General features: G+C 48.7%; 1 protein-coding gene across 1 annotated transcript in view; it reads right to left on the bottom strand.

The window, feature by feature from the left end:
- The window catches only part of ZNF618 (zinc finger protein 618), a 141721-nt gene extending 119628 nt beyond the window's left edge, over positions 1-22093 (bottom strand). The window contains exon 1 of the mRNA XM_062505598.1: positions 21863-22093. Coding sequence (XP_062361582.1) covers positions 21863-21922 — 60 coding nt within the window. The 5' untranslated portion in view covers positions 21923-22093. The remainder of the gene's footprint in view (positions 1-21862) is intronic.
- Positions 22094-22411: the final 318 nt, after the last annotated feature.

Raw genomic sequence — 22411 nt, 5'->3', positions numbered from 1 at the left:
ACGCTACACAAGCCAAAGAGCCACTGCTACCAAGTCATGCCAGAAAGCAGGGTCAGACCCCACTGTGACCACAGAGGGATTACAGCTCCAGATTTGGTGCTGAGCTTGAATGACACCGTGCCTTAAATCATGTGGGGGAACAGAGCTGAGCCCTGAATGGAGCTGAGGCTGCAGCAACATCCCCCCCCCAGGTCACAGCAACCCCACGAGCTGCCCTAGTGCAGGTTTAACCACGTGCATGTGAACTGCTGACTACACTGCAGGGAGAGCTGCTGAAGGACACTTCTCCCTTCACATCCATACCACTGCTGAACTTCAGTGCTCTGGTTTCAATACCACAGTCCTCGTCCCCCTACAGCACTAGAGAAGTGAGCCCCTGAGTGGTTGCAGTGGTCTGATGGTACCTCTGGCAGTGTGCTGCCTTCCTCACCCCCATCCTGCTCCTCTTTCTGTTTCCTGCTCCCCACTCACTGCTCCCCTCCCCAAGCCAAGTTACTCACCACCCTGGCACTAAGCCCTGCTTATTTTTTCCTTTTTTTTTATGTGCTTTTCCAAGGTTAGGGACATAAATCAGCCCCAGAAGGCTCCAGCAATCACAAGCCCGTGCTATCAGCAGCAGATGACCACAGACAGAAGGCAGAGGACCAGCACTTCAATCTTTTGGCAACAGCATGTTCTTGGCCAGGCTCCCTTTCCCATCTTTCAGGCTCTGTTTGCCACCCACTCCTCCCTTCCCCAGGATGACTAGCAGTGTCGTTAACATCCGAGGGCTAAGGGAGTTCACACCTCCAGTTTTATTCAGTAACTCTGCCGGCAAACTCGAGACTGGAGCGTGCTGCTGTGCCTCCAGACCGCGCTTGGAAAATCCTCCTCATAAAAAGCACACAGCTATTTTTAAAGGAAATCCTGGATGCCTCTGAACGTGCAGGCAGCAGGCAGCCACAAAGGTAGGCCAAGCCATGGAGTGTCTGGGCTGGATCTGGTTGGTTTGACACCACATCTGCAGCCAAAGCCACGGTGCTGCCGGTGTTTGCCAAAAGACATAAGAGCACAGCCAGGAGCATGGCAGGAGGATGGCAGGGGGTGCAGCAGCTGCTGCTGGTGGTGGTCAGCACGCCCTGCCAGGCACAGCACGGTGCTGACGGCTGTTGTGACCCCGTGCACGTCACATCCAGCAGTGCACCTGAGGGCAGGTGTGGGTCCTGCGCTTTCTTTCATCAGAGTTGATGCAACCAGGTCAACCAGTGAAGGCACACTGGAATGAGAATTTTACTGAAAATTGCATTACTCTGCCTTTAAAGGCTCAAAACTATCATTTCAAGAAAGAACCAGTGAAGAAAAAGAATTAATTTCTCAAAGTTCAAAGGACAAAATTTATTTTTGGAAATAATGTTTCACTACAAATCTGGCAACTGAGACAGATCAAAACCAGCAACACTAGAAACTAAATCTGAAGGACAGGACTGTTGGAAAATCTCTCTCCAGCAAAACAGAGGAGTGACAGAACAATTCATAGAGGGCACCTTAGGGAACATCTTGGTCTCATCCACCACTACTTCTACAGGCAGCAACTAATTCTCTGCCAGGACCTGAGCTCCAGAGCAAGGGCTCCTGAGTGCAATGAGTCCTGAAAATGTCCTGCATCCCATTCCCACCTGCCACAGTCCCAAAGGCTTATTAAGAGACTCTTTTCAGGCACCCCTTTCCTTCCCCCTTCACTGACATTCGGGCTGATGCCACCCAACCACAGTGTGTGGGGACAGAGAAGATAGGATTTGAGAACAGCTCCAGCACCAGCACAGCTCAGGGCAGTAACATCTCATCAGCAAACCCTTCCTTCCACCAGGACTTCCTGCTTTTATCTCCTCTTTGTCTGGGCTGGTGGCTCCAGGACTCCACAGACCTCTTTTTCTTTTCCAGTACAAGATGCAACTTCTTTTGCTGCCAATTAGACCTGCTGATGGACAAAAGCTTCTCCTCGAGAGCTACATTACTTTTGCACAAATATCTCCCATATATTGGTTTTGGACTTTAACTTTTCTCCCCTTGAATCAAATTACCATTTTCTTCTGATCATAATTTCATTGGATGAAATATAAAGTTGGAGGAAAGCAGATATGAGGGGAGAAGAAAGCTAAGCAAAGCACAACAACAGACGTGGTGTGCTCATCTTGCTTTATTTCCCATTCAGCCCCACAGACACCCTGCTCTCATTAGCACTCAATGCAGGTGAAAATAGAGAGGTTCAATATTAAAACAGCATGGGCACATGAAAACATCCACCTGGACCTGCTGGAACTTGCCCAGCATCGCTCCCAAGCCCTTTCTCTATACAGGAGCTTTTTCACTCCTAAGACTGGAACTCCTTATCTGAGCTAATAAGATCCAGTATGAAAACTCTCAAATCCCATTGAAAAGCCTAAGTATTCAATAATTAAGACATTTCTCCATTCCATCAGAAATGTAACAGCTTAAAGAAGACCATCCTGCTGCCATCATGGAACAGGCTAACCAGGTCTGGCAGTTCCACCTGAGCCCCAAGGTGTGAATCCAGGGGCTACTGCTCTCCCACCCTACGATCTCATTTATGCCAAGGAAGGGTCTTGTTGCTTCACTGCCTGTAAGGAAAGGAAGGGCTGTTCAAGAACAACCAAGAGGCCCTGTCAGGGCTAAGGACAGAGAGTGTGGGGCTGTGCAGAGAGTGGCACCAACGCTGGGCACAGCTGGACACCTCATTCAAGCCGACAGAGCTGGCAGCCCCAAGCTGAACACACAGGCAGGGCTGCGGGTCTGAAACGCTCTGTGCAACTGGTGTGATGCTCCAAGGAACAAGTTCTAATCTAGGAACAATGGATCTGGTCGCATTCCCAGCCAGGCAAATTCCAGCCTCCAGTGAGGATGTGACACCAGGCACGTGGCGCTCACTGACACGGAAAGCCGGTCCATTGGCGAGGCACTGCCCATGCAACCGCAGCTCCCTGGGAGCAGCCCTGCAGAGCCACATGCTGCAGCTGCTGGGCTCACTGCTCATTTCCTCCCAAACTTGTTGAAATCCACACTATGGTGGTGGCTGGGTGAAGAGCAGGCATTCAAGCTCCAGAAATGTCTGAGAGCAGACAAAAATGAGGCACATTGGTGGAACCAAGAAGAAGTGTCCACTGCTGGAAAAACCTCCCTGCCCCAGGCTGTGACAACTGATCTAGCATGGTGAACACATGAAGTTCATCCTTACAAACTCAAAAACCTGAACAAAAGAAGAACTCCTGGCATTGCTGATCCTACTCTACAAACCAGGGTAAGCAGGTAGAGGGGAGCCCATCTGCCCGCCCCTGCATCAGCCACCAGAAGAATCCCCATCTTTCAGCCTGCTAAAGTCAACCCATTTTTCTAAAGGAAGTGTTAATCACAGTGGGATATCAAGATACAAGACTGCTTTTAATTACATATACAAAGGAGTCCGTAACACTCCATCTCTCTGCAAGGGCAGCTTGCTGAGAAAAGCAACTCCGATCAAAACAGGAAAATCTAAATCGGGTGAGCTTAGCAAGAAACTGCATAAATTGTCCAAAGGTTTTTATGCACAAGATGCATGAACGTCCAGCCAGAATGTGTTTTAGTTGTGGCATTATCTTCCCTCCTGATTTAGCACCTGCTGAACTTCGAAAGGGATTTGTCCCTCTGTGTTCTGCACTCATGAGTTCACACTGCAAGTCCAGTGTCCAGTTCTGGGTTCCCCACATCAAAAAAGACACTGAGGGGCTGGAGTGTGTCCAGGGAAGGGGACAGAGCTGTGGAAGGGGCTGGAGCACCAGGAGAGGCTGAGGGAGCTGGAAAGGGGCTCAGCCTGGAGAAAAGGAGGCTCAGGAGGGACCTTGTGGTTCTGCACAACTCCCTGACAGGAGGGGACAGCCAGGGGGATTGGGCTCTGCTCCAGGGAACAGGGAGAGGAGGAGAGGGAACGGCCTCAGGGTGGGTCAGGGGAGGCTCAGGGTGGACATCAGGACAAATATCCTCATGGAAAGGGCTGTCAAGCATAGGAACAGGCAGCCCAGGCAAGTGGTAGAGTCTCCATCCCTGGAGATGTTCAAGAAATGACTGGATGTGGCACTCAGTGCTCTGCTTCGGTTGAGAAAGTGGTGACTGGTCAAAGGTCTTCTTCTGAAAAGGTATCTTCATCTGAGAAGTCTTCTCCAACCTGTCAGTCATGAAGGTCATCAGAGAAAGCTTCCGGCCTGGCTGTGGCACAGGGTCACCCCCACATTCACAGGGGAGTGCAGCAGCAAGGAATTTTTGCAGTGCAACACAAAGACTTCAAGGTTCCTGGCAAGCTACACAAACTTCAGTTTAAAAACAGCATTCCCACAGCGTGAAGGTGCCCAAGAGTTCTGCAGCTCCTTTTGCTGATCAGAGCTCCCAGCACAGCCACAAGCTGGGTCCTGGATACGGGTGTGCCAAGCACCCACTGGAGGCACAGCCCCAGCCAGAGGCATCCAATAGCTCCTTTACAAATGTGCTGTTCACAGATCTCCTGCTCCAATCCCTGCTGCTGTCTTCAGTGGACAAGTTTTCTCCGCTAGCTTCTGTCTGCTCTGAATATATCTAAAGAACTCTTTGAAGTCAAAATATTCTTAGCAATTAGATCTTCTCTATTTCTTTTTGCCTTCCTAATTATCCTTTTAACTGCCTTCTGCTTATTTTAATAGATCTTCCTATCCTCCTCCTTACCGGACTGTTTATACTTTTTAAAAGCCTACTGCTTACTGCTCCTAATGCTGTTTACATCTTCACTCAGCCACCTCAGCTCAGTTGCTGCTTTTTTGCCTGATTTCAGAGTCAACCAGGGGAAATTTCCTCTCTGATCTCTGCAGCAGTTTGCAAATACCTCCCATTTTGTCTACAAGAGGTTTTCTACAATAGGTTCCCTTTTCCACAACAGATTTCCTCTTGGGAGAGGGAACTGAGCCCAAGTGCTAGACCACAAGTGCTTCCATAAAAATCCAGTATTCTTCTATATTGCTCTAAGCACTCTTCTCTCTGCTGCTCAGCCTATTCCTTTTGCATTAGGAAAATAAAGCCAATTATTTAATGACTGAGTCCTATGTGTTCCCTAACTATCTTATTCATTATCATTTCCTGCCTCAAAAAGTAAACAAATATCCTTTTGTGCTCAATGTTACAGGAGATTACCTATGAATTTCTTTAGTTAAACCTCTCTTAGGCAGGGGAAAGCCACCTGGAAGTACTTGGACTTTATGCAAGAGTGTAGGTGATTGTCTGGAGAGTTTGGAGTATCCTGTAGGATATGGAAGTGAAAATAATTTAGGGTCCATTTGGTGGAACCTAGAGAGTAAATTAAAGGGAATCTGACTCAATATTTCCTCTGTTCCTTATAATCCTTCCCCAGCCATCTGCTCCCAGACACTGGGAAACAGGACACCAAAGCAGAGACAGAAAGTGGGATCTTTTGTGAAGCCACGGAATGGCCATTCCTTACACCCTAACACAGCTCTGCCCTGGCTCACTGCTCTGAGTCCTGAAGCACTTATTCCATAGACACAGAGAACAAGCACCAGTACCCAACCTGCTACACCCACAGCTCCCCTTGGTAGCTTGTTCTAACAGTCAATCTGCCCTGCTACTCAAAATTTCCACCTCCTACTTTTAAAAATGTTTTTTGCGTCTTCATTTTGTCATCTCAGTGTTTGGATCCTGCTTCCAGGAATTGTTTCTTGCTATGCACTTTGCTAAAACCAAGGGCTCTGCTACCTACTTTATAAATTTTCTGCTTTTTAAGCCCATGGAGAACTGTCTCCATGAAGATAAAAATCAACAAGTGAAGTGGTTTTTTTGGCAGAGAGTTTCCCAAAATATGGTTCATGTCCCCAAATGTTTAAGAACAAACACTGATGAGTATTTCCTTTGACTCCTCAAACTGCTTCACTCCACTCACATGTTCTGTGTCTTCTCCAACTTTTCAACATCTCTTAAGGAAATGAGGGAACTGAAAGCAAAGGCAACAGAAGAGCTGTTCTCCCACAGCTCCCTCGCTCTGCACAACTGAGGCTGGCATCCCCCACTCCCAGACTCAGTATCACTGCTCACCCTGCAGCATTTGTCCCTTTCCCACCCCAAAGTCTGGTTTGGCATGCAGTCTCAACCCTCCAGGTGCACAATCCCAAGATTCACATCAAAGTTCATCCCATGGAGACGACTCCATAATCCAAATCCCTGCGGGCAGCTGCAGTCCCTCCTTCCTCATCACCACTGCCAATGCCTGTGTCATGCCAGCCCCAGTTTGCAGCCTGCTTCACACCAGTTTATGCTGCCACGGGGCATTTTGGGGAATGACACAAAATCAGACATTTTGCCAGCTCAGGACACACTCCCTCCATCCCTTCTGCTGGAAAACAAATCCAGTCTGACATTCCCACCCACTCCTCCCCAGCATTCTCATCCCCACACTGGCCAGGCTAAGGCAGTACAACAGCAGCGCCCACCAAATCCTCAGGAATATTCTCAGTTTATCCAAATCTTACAGCAGGAAAGCCCAAGGAGTGTCCAGGAGTGTCCAGGGAATATCACCCCAAGGACCAGCTGGAAACCCCTGCCCTGCTCAGCCTCTGGCTGAGGCTGGCCTTGGCACATGGGCTAAAAGTGGATCATTCCTCCTCCTTACATATAGGGAACAGCAATATTTATTAAACATGTCTAGTTTTTCTGCTTTATTATGCATTTTACCTCTCCTCAGTCGTGATAAGTCTACACAAACCATTATTAGAATTTCTTTTGTTCCTCATACAAATACTTTCTTACTGTTCCTTGCACTGACAGTCACAGATTCCCCCCCCCCTTGTGTTTTTAACTTCCTTTATCCATTTGCTGCACTTGATAACTTCTAACACAAGGATAACTGTCATTTCTTCCTCTTAATATTCCTTTTTTCCCCCTTTTATTCTGTTTTAATTCTCACCAGCACAGTGCTGCCCTGCTCAGAGCTCAGCCTGCAAGGGAGAGAGGGGAGGCAGGAGAGGGGGAATCAGGGTCCTGCCCTACACCAGCTGCACCCTACATAGAGACCAATGTTAAGCCCAGACTATGGCTCTCAATTCATGGCAGAGACTTTGCTAAAAAGCACCTGCAAATGGCACAGAGGACAGCAAAGCCTCAAAAAGTGAAACTCAGCACCTTTTTGTGAATTCCCACCATGCGCCACCTGTAACCAGGCTGCAGGGTTGAAGCTGAGGAGGGCTTGAGCCAAAAGGAGCCCCTCTGAGACAGCCAGGCACTGTGAAAATCAAAGTGAAAACAGATGCCAGCATATAAAACTTATTTAAACTAAAGCCTGAGAAAATCAAAGCTACAGGAACATCCAGTGTAAGTGAAGCATTTTCTATTGATGAGGTCATAAATGTATCCCTGAAGAGCTTCATAAAATTTCAGGTAGGACACAAAAGACTCAAGGTATTGCAATCCATACCCAAATTACATAGGAATAATGGAGCTGTGTTGACAGAGAAGCAACATGCAGCCCAATAAATGAAACAAGATTATTATGACAGGAGGTAGCAGAGAACCCTGATGGACTGGGAGCCCATCCCAGAAAGGCAGAGCACAGAGGGATGTTCAAAATGCCAAGGAACACCAGAGAGGCTGCAGGTCTCTGCCAAGGCAGGAAACACAATTTCAGTCAGAGAAGAATTCAGATAATCCCATAGAGACTTGCAAATGTGAAAGCCAGTTTGATGCAGAAATGATGCTCAAGGTCCCACACAGGACTTCTGTCCCCACACTGTGTCCCCAGACACAGCACAGGGAATCCCAGGGTGGTTTGGGTTGGGAGAGACCCTAAAGCCCATCCAGTCCCGCCCCTGCCTTGGGCAGGGACACCTTTCACTGTCCCAGGCTGCTCCAAGCCCCAGTGTCCAGCCTGGCCTTGGACACTTCCAATGATCCAGGACAGCCACAGCTGCTCTGGCAAATCCATCCCAGCCACTCTCCACCCTCCCAGGGAACAATTCCTTCCCATTATCCCATGTAACCCTGCCCTGGCCCAAGAGTGAAGCCATTCCCTGTGTCCTGTCCCTCCATCCTTTGTCAAGAGTCTCTCCCCATGTTTCTTGCAGGCTCCCTGGAAGGCCACAAATTAGGTCGCACCAAAGCCTTCTCTTTTCCAGGTTGAACAATCCTAATTCTTTCAGCTTTTCCTCACAGGAGGAACCATTCTATGATTCTATAAACAGGAGAATTTATTAAGACTGTTAATGGAGCAGCTTAGAGGCCTTGCAGGTGAGGTGGAAAACTTGGAGATTATTATCACCTACCACAAAGGAGGTTTGTTAAACAAATAGTAATAGTTTAACAGCAGAGTGGAAAAGGCCATTAGAAAGAAATAAAAAGACACCCTCAGAAAGAAATCCAAATTAGGAGAATATTAACTCAAGGAAGCTACACTTTAAGCCATAAAGTCTAGATAAAAATCCAGAAAAAGATTTTGAGAAACAGGTCATTGAAGGCAAAAAAAATAATAAATACACAAGCACCAGAAATCTGCCAGATTCCGGTATAAATCAAAATATAAAACCACAGGATAAAAATTCAACTTCTTTGCACCAGTGCTCATTTGTGACAGGGCTTGGCACTTTCCTTCCTGGACTCTTCCTTCATGAGTAATGAGCTGAGCATCTACCTCAAATTGTGGGGTCACCAAGAAAAGCTGCAGACCTGCCTGGTAAAATTAACAGCAAAAAAACTAAAAATCTCCAGGGCCCAACAGCATCCACCCTAAAGTCTGAAAGCCATTAAGCTACTAAAATCACCCAGCATCCCCAAAATCACTGCAATCCACCTATGAATCAGAAAGCACTGAATGTGACCCCACTATTTCAAAAGGGCTCCAAGGAACTGCAGGACATCATTTTTGTGGCATAAAAATTACTATAAATGGTAATTGAAAAAAAAAAAAAAAACCAGAACAATTAAAAGTCAGTGTTCCCACGGATTAAAAAGGAACACCAGGAGTCACTCTGGTTCCTGCAGCCATAATGCCTGGGTTCTGAGCACTGCAGGCAAGAGCCAGCTGCAGGTAGAACAGGGCGTGGTGCACCCAGACTCCCAAAAGATTCCAAAAGAGTTTGCTCTTCGAAGGCTCTTAGGGCAAGTGCACTCACAGCATTTTCATATGCACAGGATGAAGTAAGAAGTCACCTCACTGATTAACCACTGATTAAGAGAGGGAAAACAAAGGGCAGGAATAGTTCATTATCACAGTGGGGTCCTGCAGACATCTGCTCCGAGCACAGCGCAGGGTTTGGGGAAGGGAACAGCGCAGGGAAAGCAGCCCCGTGCAGCGCATGGAGGTGCCTAAATGAGCCATTAGCATTCACCAAGGCAAGCCAAGGAGGCACAGGGACATCTCTGCAGCAGCTGAGTGCTGCTGATGGAACCGGCGACTCATTACAGGCCTAGGGACAGAAATGTGCCCATGCATAAAGCTGCACCCACAGCCCCTGGTGATCCACCTGCAAAGAGAGTGCAAAACAAAACAAGGGAGCAGACAAGGGCAAGAAGAGTGATCCAGCCAGGCAAACTCCTGAGCCATGGACGGGGTGGCCAGAACAGCCCCAAAGAGCAGCACCTCAGGGGAAAAAGAACACGCAGGATGGCTCAGCTTTACTTCCCAAAGCGCAAAACTAAACCCTAAAAATAAACTCCACAAGCAAGTGAAAGCAAATATTTTTCAGTCCCCTATTTGCCTAAATAAATTGCAGACGCTGCAATTATCCAAATGATTGCCCTGGTGGTGGGTAATGCCAGGCTACGGAAAATCCACATCCCAAGGGGCTGCAGCACATCCTGGGACAAGATCTGAGGAGCCTCCAAAGGGTGAGCACAGCACTGAGGTGAGAAAGAAACCTGAACCAGTGGAAAATACAGCTGTGACAGTAAATCATATGTCCCATAGCTGGAGCTACACAGGACCCAGGTATGGGAGAGCTGCAAGAATGCAGGCTCACAAGGAAACCCCCAAAACCAGCTTGCACCAGCATTTTCTTCTTCTACTGTATGGAGTTGGTTACCCCACAGCACCTGGTGATGGAGAACTGGGAATCAGAGCTGCTGATGGCCTTTGAAAAGGCATCCCCTGTAATGGAAAGGGCACAGAAACACCCAGGGAGGGCAGGAGACACCAAGGACCTCAGCCTGGGAGAGCAGAGAGTTCCTGCAAAGGGACAGAGCTGAGAGCAAAATTCCCTCTGCCTTGAAACAGAGAGATGGGGAAACACAGCAAAGTCAAATGAAAATACAGGAGGACAGACTTGTAGAGGTGTCCAAGGGGGAGAAATGGTTATGATCCAACACCTGAGCTTGCCCATGCAGAATCATCAATGGTTCTTGCACAGAAATTGGAAATGGAGCCAGCGTGTTTGCTGAGCCCTCAGCTCTTCCACCCAGCGCTGGGTTACCTTTGACACCCCTAAATAATCTCCAGGAAGAAAGAACAGTCCCACATTCTTTGAGTTTATAGCCTTAAGCTTGGAAAAATGTAACAAAAATAATGGGACAACAAGTTGAAAACTTATGATGTCCCAAAAAGAAAAACTTTCTGCAGTTTGCTTCTGAAAAATTTCCTACTGCTTTTTTGGGTTTGTGGGATCATTAAAATAGCTGAGCTGGGAACGTCATGACTTGGTTGGTTTGGCTAATAAAGAGTACCTTCTGGGCTGGAACAGTGGGGATGTTTATGGGGAAAAAAAGCCTTTTTGTGAAGAAAATGGAGTCAACTATTGATATGCAAAATAGATCAAATTATTATTTATATAGGAAACTATTCTAATGTGATTAAACTTTAAATATTAAAAAAAAAAACAACCCAACACTTTGGCAGAAAAGGAACTAAAAGTAGTATGCCTGGTGCCAGAATATTGCTAAATGAGAGGTTGTGTTAATGGATTTGTACTTCTGCTCTCCTGCCACAGAGACAGCTCAGGTAGAGGGATGGGGTGTTTTGGAAACAATACTGGCCAAACACTTGAAAATTACATAAATCAAGAGGAGACAGATTTTTTTTTTTTTTTTTTTTTTTTTTTTGCTATTTTTGGGTGGGAGGAAGGAAGAGCCTTGAAAAATGTAAATATTCAAATGCAATTTTTTCCTCCAGAATGCTATTTTGCTCATGATATTCTACTAACAAAACGAACTCCTCCTGTCCTGCAGAGGCAAAGGGACAGGCTGGAGCCCAGGAATTCAGGAATGTTTCACTGACTTCAGTCAAAGCTGCTTGGAGGGAAATTCAACCACAAGCCTAAATCCCCTCAGGACTCATCCCTAAGTGAATTCCAAAGCAGAACAAAAACTAAAGATTGAAGATTAGAAATTAAAAAAAAAAAATTAAAACCCCAAACCACATCTCCTATGAGGAAAAGTCAAGACAGAAATGGAAAATTCCTTGCTGGCAAGGATGCTAATTGCATACCTTGTGCTAGAAGCTGAATATCATAAATTTCTACATATATATTTAATTAGGTTAATTTGCAAACCGTAGACATATGTCTGCTTAAAGCAGACAGGAACATTTAATTTTATACATTTTAAATCTCCCATAATGAACTCCAATCACAAGCAGTGTTTATGCTGCAGGAGGATGGCCAAAGAGCGCCCTGTCAAAGGAGGGAAGCACAAACATTTCCCACTCACACAAACAAACAGCCACAACGTGGGACTTATCTCCTCCACCTTATCAGGAGCCAAAAGCAAGCGCAGCACTCTCAGCAAATCTACTTCCTGGCAACTAAACCAAATCAGATTACACAGGGGAAAAAAAATTAAATACATGCAAGATTTCAGGGAAAAGGACCTCGATTTTGAGGTTTCTTTTCTCATTTAAGAAGAGCACCACTATTCCCTCCATGTGGATCATGGGGAATATTCACAGCTGGAAGGGACCCACCAGGATCACCCAGTGCAGCCCCAGTCCCTGCCCAGAACCCCCAACAATCCCCCCCTGTCCATCCCTGGCAGCGCTGTCCAAACGCTCCTGGAGCTCTGGCAGCCTCGGGGCCGGGACCATTCCCTGGGGAGCCTGGGCAGTGCCCAGCACCCTCTGGCTCAGGGAAGAACCTTTCCCTCATCTCCAATAAATGTTCCAATTGACTCTCCTCCATGCCTCTGGCACCTGCCAGCACTCCCAGGAGCAGCACTGAAGCCGAGCTCCCAGACCACATGGGATACAATGTGGATCTGGGGATGTATCTCCACCTGAATGCTCTCTCTGGATACATTTACATTTTTATTCCTCACCCAGTGCCCTCCTTGGCTCCAGGCACAGCAGGTTCCCTTCCAGGCCGTGTCTCCGGCATGTCCTAACAAACCCCATGGAGCAGAAATGCCAATTCCAACTGCTGCTAGCACCAACCAGCCAAATTTAAAGGCCTCTAAAATAAAGACACATAAGAAGGTAAAAATATCCCTCCCTTGGAGTTAATATGCAGTAACCCCAGTAGTATTAACCAGAAACAGAGAGATGCCCTGAAGCCAAGTCAAAACACACCCCAGGGCAACCTTCCAGGTGGTCATTCATTAATTCCTTTCCTGGTGAAGTCAAACTTCAGCCCTGCCAGCCCCCACCAGTCCCACCAGCAACCCCAGAGCCACGAAATGACAAGTCCCAGCCCGTCTCCTGGTGTCACTGACACTGCCATTACCCCTCAGTATCTTCAACAGCATCCCCAGACTGCAAAGAGAAATCCTGTTGATTCCCAAGGGGATTTTCAGATCCCCTCTGCCACTAGCATGATCCAAATCCAGCCATCCCTCCCTACAGGTTTCCAAAATGTATGCACAAATTCAAAAAGGTGTTTTATTCCCAGCCAATAATTATCCTGCATTCTTACAACTCTCTCTTCCCACCCTCAAAATCACAAATATCTCACAAACGCCAGTGAAAGCTCAGAATTTGCAGCCCACAGAGTAAGCACATCAGACCTCAATTGACAGATTTACACTAAGAAAAGCAGGAGCTATTCTTGTGTTTCAAGCCAGAGCCCTACTGGGGCTGCCTGCATGCTGCTCTCTGGGATGCTCCCAGCTCAGCATCCAAACTACATCCACCAGCCTGCAGACCTAACATAAGAAATTGTACAAATCTGCTGGAAACACGTTTCATTCATTCATTCTCTCCTCATGTAGCCAAGTAAATAGAAGAGTAGCAAAATTTAAAAAACTCACCAATATACAGACAAGTTGATTTCAAGCATGCACCCCAAGGGCTCTGCAGCACCCCAAGCCCTGCCCTGCTCCCCAGTGGGGCCAGCCCACGTCACTCCAGGTTTCCCTCCAGGATCCCCTCCTGGCTCTCCCACACCAGCAGAGCTGCTGGCTTTGGTTGCAGTTTTGAAAACTGAGGTTTAATACTTCTAAAAATAGGTCTAAAGCAATTAAATACTTGCACTAAAATTGTTCTCAACATACTGGAAGCAGTAAATGACGGCCCTTCAATGCAAGCACACCCAACTTCTGAAAACTGACTTCTGCTGCTATTTTCAGGCAGGAAAGGATACCTACACCCACATAGAAAAAAATTAACTTCCACAAAATTACTGCTGCCTGTGTGTATCTAGTAAAATGAAATCACAACAAGTATTAATTCCTGAAGAGCCTGGATGAGAGTAGTGTCATTGGGACACCAGAAGTGCCAAGTGACCACATTTGGCCCATCCAGCCTGACTCAACCCATTGCCAGTGGGAAGGTCTGACAAACCCAGCTGCTCTCACTTCTATCAGTCGCTGAGCTATCAAACCTTGTGTGGTAACACCTCCCAGGGCAGAAAACACCACAGAGCTCCTGTGTTCCTGGCCCAAGCACAGTGTGGACCCAACAGCCCACATCCCAGAGATGCTCACTACATCCAGGAGTGTCTCAGGCACACCCATATACAAACACACAGGCACAGGTACTGATCCCTCAAATACCTATGGCAACTCCTCGAGGCTCCAGCAGCTCCTCTCTGCTCCACGTTCTTACATTCGTGTTATCCTTTGTCAACCCCTTATCAGTGCAGGCAAATTCTCCAGTCTCTTACTTCTCCACTTCCAGCCTTATTTTCCACATTACACCAGGCAAATATAGATGTGAAACAAGCAGGAGTGTTGGGAATCACAAACAAGGAAAGCCTTGCCTATATAATTAAATCTTTGCAGGTACAGTACAGCAGCGAAACCTTTCTAAGCACACACTGGAGTGCCTTGGAAATACAAGTGAGAGGAATAAAGGGAGGGACTCCCAAGGAAAGCTGTTCCAGCAGAAGAATTGGTGCCCTGACACTGCTCCCACCACCAAAAAGCACAAGGCTTGGCAACCCCTCGGCCTTTCTCATAGGGACAGACCCATGCCAGGCTGACCCAGGGCTCTGCACTTTCACCCCAAATGAGCCACATGGCCTCCAGCTTCTCCAGAGGCAGCACAGCTCCATCAACCACAAGTTCCAGCACCTGACAGGATCCTGAAACTGCCCTGACCTCAGCCAAGAGTCGCCTGGGCACAGCCACATGCAGGGAGGCACAGGCAGGGGGTCCAGCTGGTTTGACCCCATCAACGGGAGGCAGAACATGCCCTGTGCCCTCCACCCTGCCTCTGCTCCCCAGGCTGCCCCAGGCAGCAGCCCAGCTGGAGCAAGAGGTCCCAGCATGCTGGCACAAGCCCGCACAGCCTGGCCAGTGAACCAGAGCTAACTGCCACTCAATTGCCAAAACACTGAAAAATGGCACAAGAACTCTTCTCCATGGGTACACAGCAGGTTTAATTAGGGGGATGGATTCAAATCCACCTGTGTCACTGCCACGCTGCTCGTGCCCTCCGTGCCACATCCTTCCCCAGTGCACCGCTCAGAATATGAAGCCTCTTTGCACTTTCAAGGTCTGCAGGGGACAATTTTCTTTATTTAATCTCTTTTATCCTGACACTTTTCGCTTTGGGAGGATCCAACAAGTGAAACCCAAGTAACTCAGACAGCGACCATACAGCTTGCTCAGCACCTCCCTGTGCATTTACACACTCAGTAGTGTTAGAGTACAAACCACATTTCAGGAGATGCCTGTGTCCATCATCTGGGGTCTGACACACATGTTCCAGCATCAGCAAACCAATTTCAGCATGGGAGAAACCTTCACAGCAGAGCCCAGCCCAAAGGATGACCAACACTGACATTGAGCATCACACCCCACCACAGCCCCACCACCAGCAGTGAGACTGAACAGGAGACAGCAGAAAAGGTCCAGGGATGAGTGGATTCACTGGACTCAAGGTGTGAATATCAAATGTCAACCAAGGGACCACTGTTTCAAAACACCCAGGAGTGAGTGCATAGCAGCTTTGATGTCTCCAGCACATACACCTTGGGATGAGACCTCCTCTGCAGAAAAGGCATCTGCTCAGCCCTTCCCCTGTTCCAGAGGAGACACAAGTGTGGAGCAATGCCTCCCATGTCCCACAGGACACCTGAACATGCAGCAGCCACAGCCACACCCCAGCTTCCCCACAGCCAGGCAGGGACAGCAGGCACCAAACCCTGCTCCATCCAGAGCCCCCCACATAGCTGCAGCCACAGATTTTGGGGACAAACAGCTGTTGCTGAAGCCATCAACTCAACCTTCTGCTTATTATTTTTGATTATTAAATTGTGCATCCTCTTGGTTATGTTCCCAAGCAAACAGCTCTATACACATGGTGTTTATTATATGGTACATATTACATATTACACAGATTCATGTTCTTCCACTCCCTTTCTGTTACAACTTTACCCCACTCCCACTGTCACCAGAGCCAACTAAGGTCACCAGGAGCTGCTACTACATAGGGCCCCTTCCCCACACACCACGAGCAACTTCCTTCTCCAGTCCCTTTTCCCACCCCTGGTAACATGGTTTAAAAATTCAGCTCTCACGTGACGAGCCACTGGGACAAGCTGCACAGGGCACAGAGCCCTGTGCCCCTGATGAAATGCACATTGCAAATGGTTATTTTTCATATACTATCCATGGCAAACAGCAGCATTCATTTCTATTCCCTTGCTCCAGACAAATCAATGATTGTTAATGCAAAGTCAACACGTCCAGATGTAGTTTGCATACTAGTTAACCACTAAATTGGCATCACATAGTACAAAATAATCAAGAGACATTCAAGGAACCAAACAAAAGCAAAAAGGAGGCAGATGACTAGCAATTAATCCATAAAAGACCTTTAAAAATTAGAAACTTCTTCCCCAGAAAACATGGTGTGGCCAAACAGAATCCATAAATGTGAAATTCCAAAAATGTACAATGCTGGATGCACAGAAACATAGAAATTGCAGGAAATAAATATCTCCTGGGGCCATTTCCCCACATCCCTTACCAAAAACACCCACAGCTCTGGGGCAGCACTGGCAGCCTCTTCCCCTCGCACCAAGGGGTACAGCATATATATATATATATATATATATATATATATATAGTGCCTGATCTGGCAAACCTCTGACAAAACTTACATTTTGGGGTGGCTCCCCATGACTGCAGGACCACTCTTGTCTGTTTTACAGCTTCCAGCACACAAGTAATTACCTCCAGGGATCCAAGCATGAGCTGAAGCAAACACAGAGCCCAGTGTAGCAGGGTATGGGGGATGCAGCAAATCCTTGGGATGTGCCACACTTCCTGTACACCCTGATCTTATCCCACAGAAGCCCTGGGCTGGCTGGCACACTCCCATGTGCCACTCCCAAAATCTGACCTGTGGCTGAGATCTCAAGTGGAGGATGCTCAAGTAGAAGCCACCAGTGGCTCTATGGGCAGTGCCAGGGACCCGATGGTGCCACCAACCCAGAGCCAGCATGGCCCCACAAGAGGAGTGCCATGGGGGGGGCTGTGCCATGGGGGGGGCTGTGCCATGGGGGAGCTGTGCCATAGGGGGGGGGGAGCTGTGCCATAGGGGGGGGGAGCTGTGCCATGGGGGGCGGGAGCTGTGCCATGGGGGGGGGGGAGCTGTGCCATGGGGGGGGCTGTGCTATGGGGGGGGGGGGGAGCTGTGCCATGGGGGGGGGGGGGGGAATCTGTGTCATAGGGGAGGGCTGTGCCATGGGGAGCTGTGCCATGGGGGGGGCTGTGCCATGGGGAGCTGTGCCATGGGGGGGGCTGTGCCATGGGGAGCTGTGTCATGGGGGGGGGGGGGGCTGTGCTATGGGGGGAGCTGTGCCATGGGGGAGCTGTGCCATGGGGGAGCTGTGCCATGGGGGGGGCTGTGCCATGGGGGGGGCTGTGCCATGGGGGCGTCTGTGCCATGGGGGGGGCTGTGCCATGGGGGAGCTGTGCCATGGGGGGGGCTGTGCCATGGGGAGCTGTGCCATGGGGGGGGGCTGTGCCATAGGGGAGCTGTGCCATGGGGGGGGGAGCTGTGCCATGGGGGGGGCTGTGCCATGGGGGAGCTGTGCCATGGGGGGGGCTGTGCCATGGGGGAGCTGTGCCATGGGGGGGGCTGTGCCATGGGGAGCTGTGCCATGGGGGGGGGCTGTGCCATAGGGGAGCTGTGCCATGGGGGGGGCTGTGCCATGGGGGGGGCTGTGCTATGGGGGGAGCTGTGCCATGGGGGGGGCTGTGCCATGGGGGAGCTGTGCCATGGGGAGCTGTGCCATGGGGGGGGCTGAGCCATGGGCACTACAAGAGGAGCATCCAGGATCTCCTACTGCGTCCTGCCATGCCATGGTGGGAAGCTGAAAATCCTTGAACAAACAGATTATCCAAAGAATTTACTGATCCACAGAATATCCTCAGCTAGAAGGGCCACACAAGAATCTGGAGTGTAGTGCCTGGCCCCCCAGCAGACCCCCCCCCAACAATCCCCCCCTGTCCATCCCTGGCAGCGCTGTCCAAACGCTCCTGGAGCTCTGGCAGCCTCGGGGCCGGGACCATTCCCTGGGGAGCCTGGGCAGTGCCCAGCACCCTCTGGCTCAGGGAAGAACCTTTCCCTCATCTCCAGCCTGAGCCTGCCCTGGCACAGTGGGCACAAATCCTGTCTCTGTATCAGCATGACCCTTAGAGCAGGTTTCAACCCTCTTCCCCCCCTCCCTGAAAAAATTAAATTTAAATTAATCTAATTTTTACAACACTAATTCCACTGTAATTTCACTCCTGCACTTGCATAATTGCGAACTTGAGTGTGCATCACCAGGGCCATGTGACTGCACCCGTGAACTGAACTATTCCCAGTGTTGCATTGTGGCAGTGATATATATTTAAATTATCCTGGAGTCATGCAATAACCTCATAAGGTTTTATATGGCATTTGTATAAATATTATCTACTATTTTAATAATATTATGTCTGTTTTCATTCTGGGATGAAAATATGTCACTGAAAATGAGGTCCTGGAAATTTTTCTTTTTTAAAAAATACATTTCAGTTATGTCACAAGAAATCTGTTGGTATCACTCAGCTCAGCTCCCTCCCTCCCTTTCCCCTTCCAGGCTGCCAACAGCAATTTTGAAAAGGATAAAATATTGATCAACTTTCCAGAAGGGGAAAAAAAAAAAAAAAAGAAAAAAAAATCCCCCTGAAGGCAGACTGCAATGAAAAATTATGAAATCTTTTCCAGGCAGGAGCAGGTTTGTGCTGGAAGGACAGGCAGAAAGGTGAGAATCAGACCCATTTTAACCCCCAGCAATGGACCTGGTGTTAGAAAGCTGCTGCTCCCCAGGGAGTTAAAGATGGGAAAGGTTGCAGTTCCCACACCTGCAGCACCACAGCATCCCCCAGTGCAGGGAGGACACACACAGCACCCCCAGCAGTCACCCAGGGTCTTCACAACAGCTGAGAACAGCTCCAGGCCAGGCCTCCCCAGCTTCAGTTCCTCTGGTTCAGGAGAAACTTGAAAGGCATCATTGCCAAATGTTGGAACTGTGACCCCAGAACTGAAACTTGGTCATTAATTCTCATTAAAATGCAGCACTCATCCACGTGTCCCCCCCCAAATCCCAAACCCACGGGGTTGCTCCCCACATCTCCGGGTGTGTGACAGGGCAAAGGAAAAGCAGCATCAAAAGGTCTGATTCACACGAGAAAAAAAAAACGTCTGAAACCTTAAAAAAAAAATCACAGCTAAACAGTTTCTTGGGGTATAATCACATCATAGTAAAAGTTCTGGGGTGAAGCTCAAGGAAGGGAATTCTTGGAGGGTAAGAATATGGAAAAGCCACCACGCTAAAGCTTCCTGGATGAAACCATGAATAAAATATTCTCCAGGACTGTTTAATCCAATTTGGAGCATTGTGTGTAATTTTTAGGCAGATGTGGCACCCGGCTCTAACTGCACCACTGCCGGGCTGGCACCGATCTCTCGCTCCATTATTTGCTAAAAAAGGGATTCAGGAAGAGGGTGGGTCCCTTTTGGGGGGGGGGAGGGCTGGGGGCAAATAAATGCAAAAATAAAAATATGGAGTTGACATTTCAGAGTATTTCTTCCTCCACCCAAGAGTTATCCTGCTAGCAAATTTTTTCCATTTCACCCCCCCCCTTGAGAAACTCAAAACATGAAACAAATAAAGGGGGGGAAAAGCAAAAACAACCCCCAAAACCTGAATTCACCAGCCACTCCTTTCCGATTTCCAGAAAATATCAAGTTACAGGGAATGGAAAATCAAAAAAAAAAAAAAAATCCAAAAAAAACCCAAACAACAAAATAAAAAACTTTTTTCAGGGATTTGAGATTCAAAATTTAAAATTCATTCTGGCTTGAAATTTAATTTTATTTTGTGCAGCACCCAGATTTCAGCATTTGCTGGTGTGTGCCTAGCAGCTCCAGAAACTCACTTTGGAGTTTAAAATTTAAAAATGCTTTTCTCCAAAAAAGAAAAAAAAAAAAAATTCCAACTGCTGCAGCTGAGAAGCCAGCCATCTTGCTATTTTGTCCCCATTTTAGAGAGGATACTGTGTCAAGGTTGGTAAAACTCAATGTTGACCTAATCTTTCCCTTCCTCTCCCTCCCCCACTTTTGGGTGGAAAGCCCATGTAGCTCTCCTAGATTGCTATTTTCTTGAAACAATGCATGTTTCAGTGCTCTTTTGTTATTTATTTTTAAAAAGATCAATACCAAGACCCCAGTATTCAAGGGCAATCCTACAATAATAAACCAGTGAATGCACAGTCCAGAACTCACAGGCACTCTGTAATAGCAAAATAATAGGGACAGGACAACATTTAAAACAAACAAACAAAAAAAAATTCAATTTAAAAAAACCTACCAAAAATAATTATGAAAAAAAATATTTTCGATTCAAACTCCAGCAAGGCTTTAACAGTCAAGGAGAAAAAGGATTTTGAAATTGTGAAAAATATCATGGCTGATCCATTTAAAGGCACTTCAGTTTGAAAAAAATGAAAATCACTAAATCTGCAATTATTTTTTCACAATATTGTTAATTATGCATATTCATAATATCATGGCGGACCTTATAATAAACCTGTGTAAATATTAGATTTATGTGAGCCACAGAACCTGGAGTTATTACAGTGTGCTTAAAAAAAAAATAAGGGGAAAAAAAACCTAAAAACCATAGGATGGAAATTTTATTCTTTACAAAAGAAGTAGGAAATTAAATCCTGGAAACTGTTTTAATTATGCCAGGAGAAACCATCCAAAAAGCCAAGAAATTCTAAAATAAAACTGACATTCGACTCTTAATTTTGCTTGTCCTCGTGTTTTCTTGGACTGTGTTTAGAACCTCATTGTTTAACAGCAGTTTTGCATGAAATCCAAAATCACGAAAAAAAAAAAAATTGGGTGTGTCCACAGCAAATTTTCTGGGTTCTTCATTTTCCTGCAAAACTCCTCGTTTCAAACAAAATAACTTTCAGCACTGCAGCAAAAAAAAAAAAAGAAAAAAAAATAAACCCTGAGTTTTGGCAGAGCTTGCTGCTCAAGTTCAAAATTACAATGAAGCCCAATTCCTAATTGCTCCGGAACAGCAATTCTCCCACTTTCCCAAAGTAATCCCTCCCTACAGCTCACCCGCGGGGGCCCACCAAAAACTTGACTCACTTTCCTTTCCCAGCACTCTGCTGCTCCCAGGCTCCGTTTTTCCCCAGAAAATGGGGGTGGAGAGGAAAAAAACCATGAATTCATTGAAATTCCTGTTTAATTTTCATTTCCATGAGCTGGGCTTTGAATCCAAAGGGACACACACGAAATTTGCGGGCGCTGCGGGAGTTGCTGGAGGAACCCCAATATGGGGGATCCGGCCCCAACTTTCTGGGGAAAAAAAATAGAAATAGCAGAATATTTGCTTCTTTTTTTTTTTTTTCAATTTTAATTTTTTTTTTCTAATTTACGAAATAGTCTCCTCTAGGTGGCGTAGTTTTAATGGAAAAAAATGGGGGGGGGGGGGGGGGGGGGGGACGTTCCGGAGGAAAAATTAAGAGAAGGAGGGGGGAAAAAAAAAAGAAAAAAAAAAAAGAAAAAAAAAAAAAGGAAGAAAGAAGGAAAAGAGAAATAAAGAGGCCAGGGAAGGGGCGCGGAACGCGGCGGCCGGGCCGGGCCGGGCCGGGCCGGGATGCGGGGCCGGGCCGGGCCGAGGGGCGGCTCGTTCCCGACATGGCTGCTGAGCTGAGCTCCGCTTTGTTTTCCGCCCGGTCCGAGCGGCCGCGGGCTCCGGCACGGCGGGGTCCGGGGAGCCGCTGCCGGCGCTGCCCCCGCGCACTGCGCCAAAGCGCCGCCGGGGCTCCGCGACGGGGCGGCTGCGGCTGCCGCCCTCCCTCCTTCCCTTCCCTTCCGTTCCGTTCCCTTCCTCCCCGCTCCCTCCGCCTCCCCCCGGGGACACGCCGCCCGGCCGCCGCGTACCTGCGCTGCTGCTGCCGCCGCCGCCGCCGCCGCCGGAGCGGAGCCGTCCGGCTGGTTCATGGGGCTGGGGCGGGAGCAGGCGAGCCCCGCGCCGCCGCGGCCTGCGATCCGCCCGCCGCGCACAAAGCCGGCGCCGCCGCCGCCGCTGCCTCCTTTCCGCCCTCCCAGGAGCGGCGAGTGGGGGCGATGCCCCCGCTGCGCGGGTGGGCGGCTCGCCGGGCTGCTGCAGCCCCCCTTCCCCCCGGGGCATGGGCCGGGGCGGCCGCCGCGGGCACGGGCGCTGCCGCTAGCGGCGCGGCGCGCAGGGCTGGGCGGGCGCCTCCCGCTGCCGAGCCCGCGCCGCCGCCATCACGAGCCGCTCTGGGGGCAGCTCCAGCCGCAGCGCGCTCGCAGCCGGCGGCGCCGGGAGAAAGGGGCTGAGTCTGGCCCGGCGCGGGAGCCCCGCCGCCCGCCCGGCCGGCCCCGCGCTGCCCTCCGCCCCCGCGCCGGGCACCGCACACCCGGCCCGGCCCGGCCCGGCCCGGCCCGGCCCGGCCCGGCCGCCGCCCG

The sequence above is a fragment of the Cinclus cinclus genome, chromosome 19 (assembly GCF_963662255.1).
Source record: "Cinclus cinclus chromosome 19, bCinCin1.1, whole genome shotgun sequence".
Lineage (NCBI taxonomy): Eukaryota > Metazoa > Chordata > Aves > Passeriformes > Cinclidae > Cinclus > Cinclus cinclus.
Note: the sequence above shows the minus strand (reverse complement) of the source record. Positions and strands in the feature narration are given on the sequence as shown.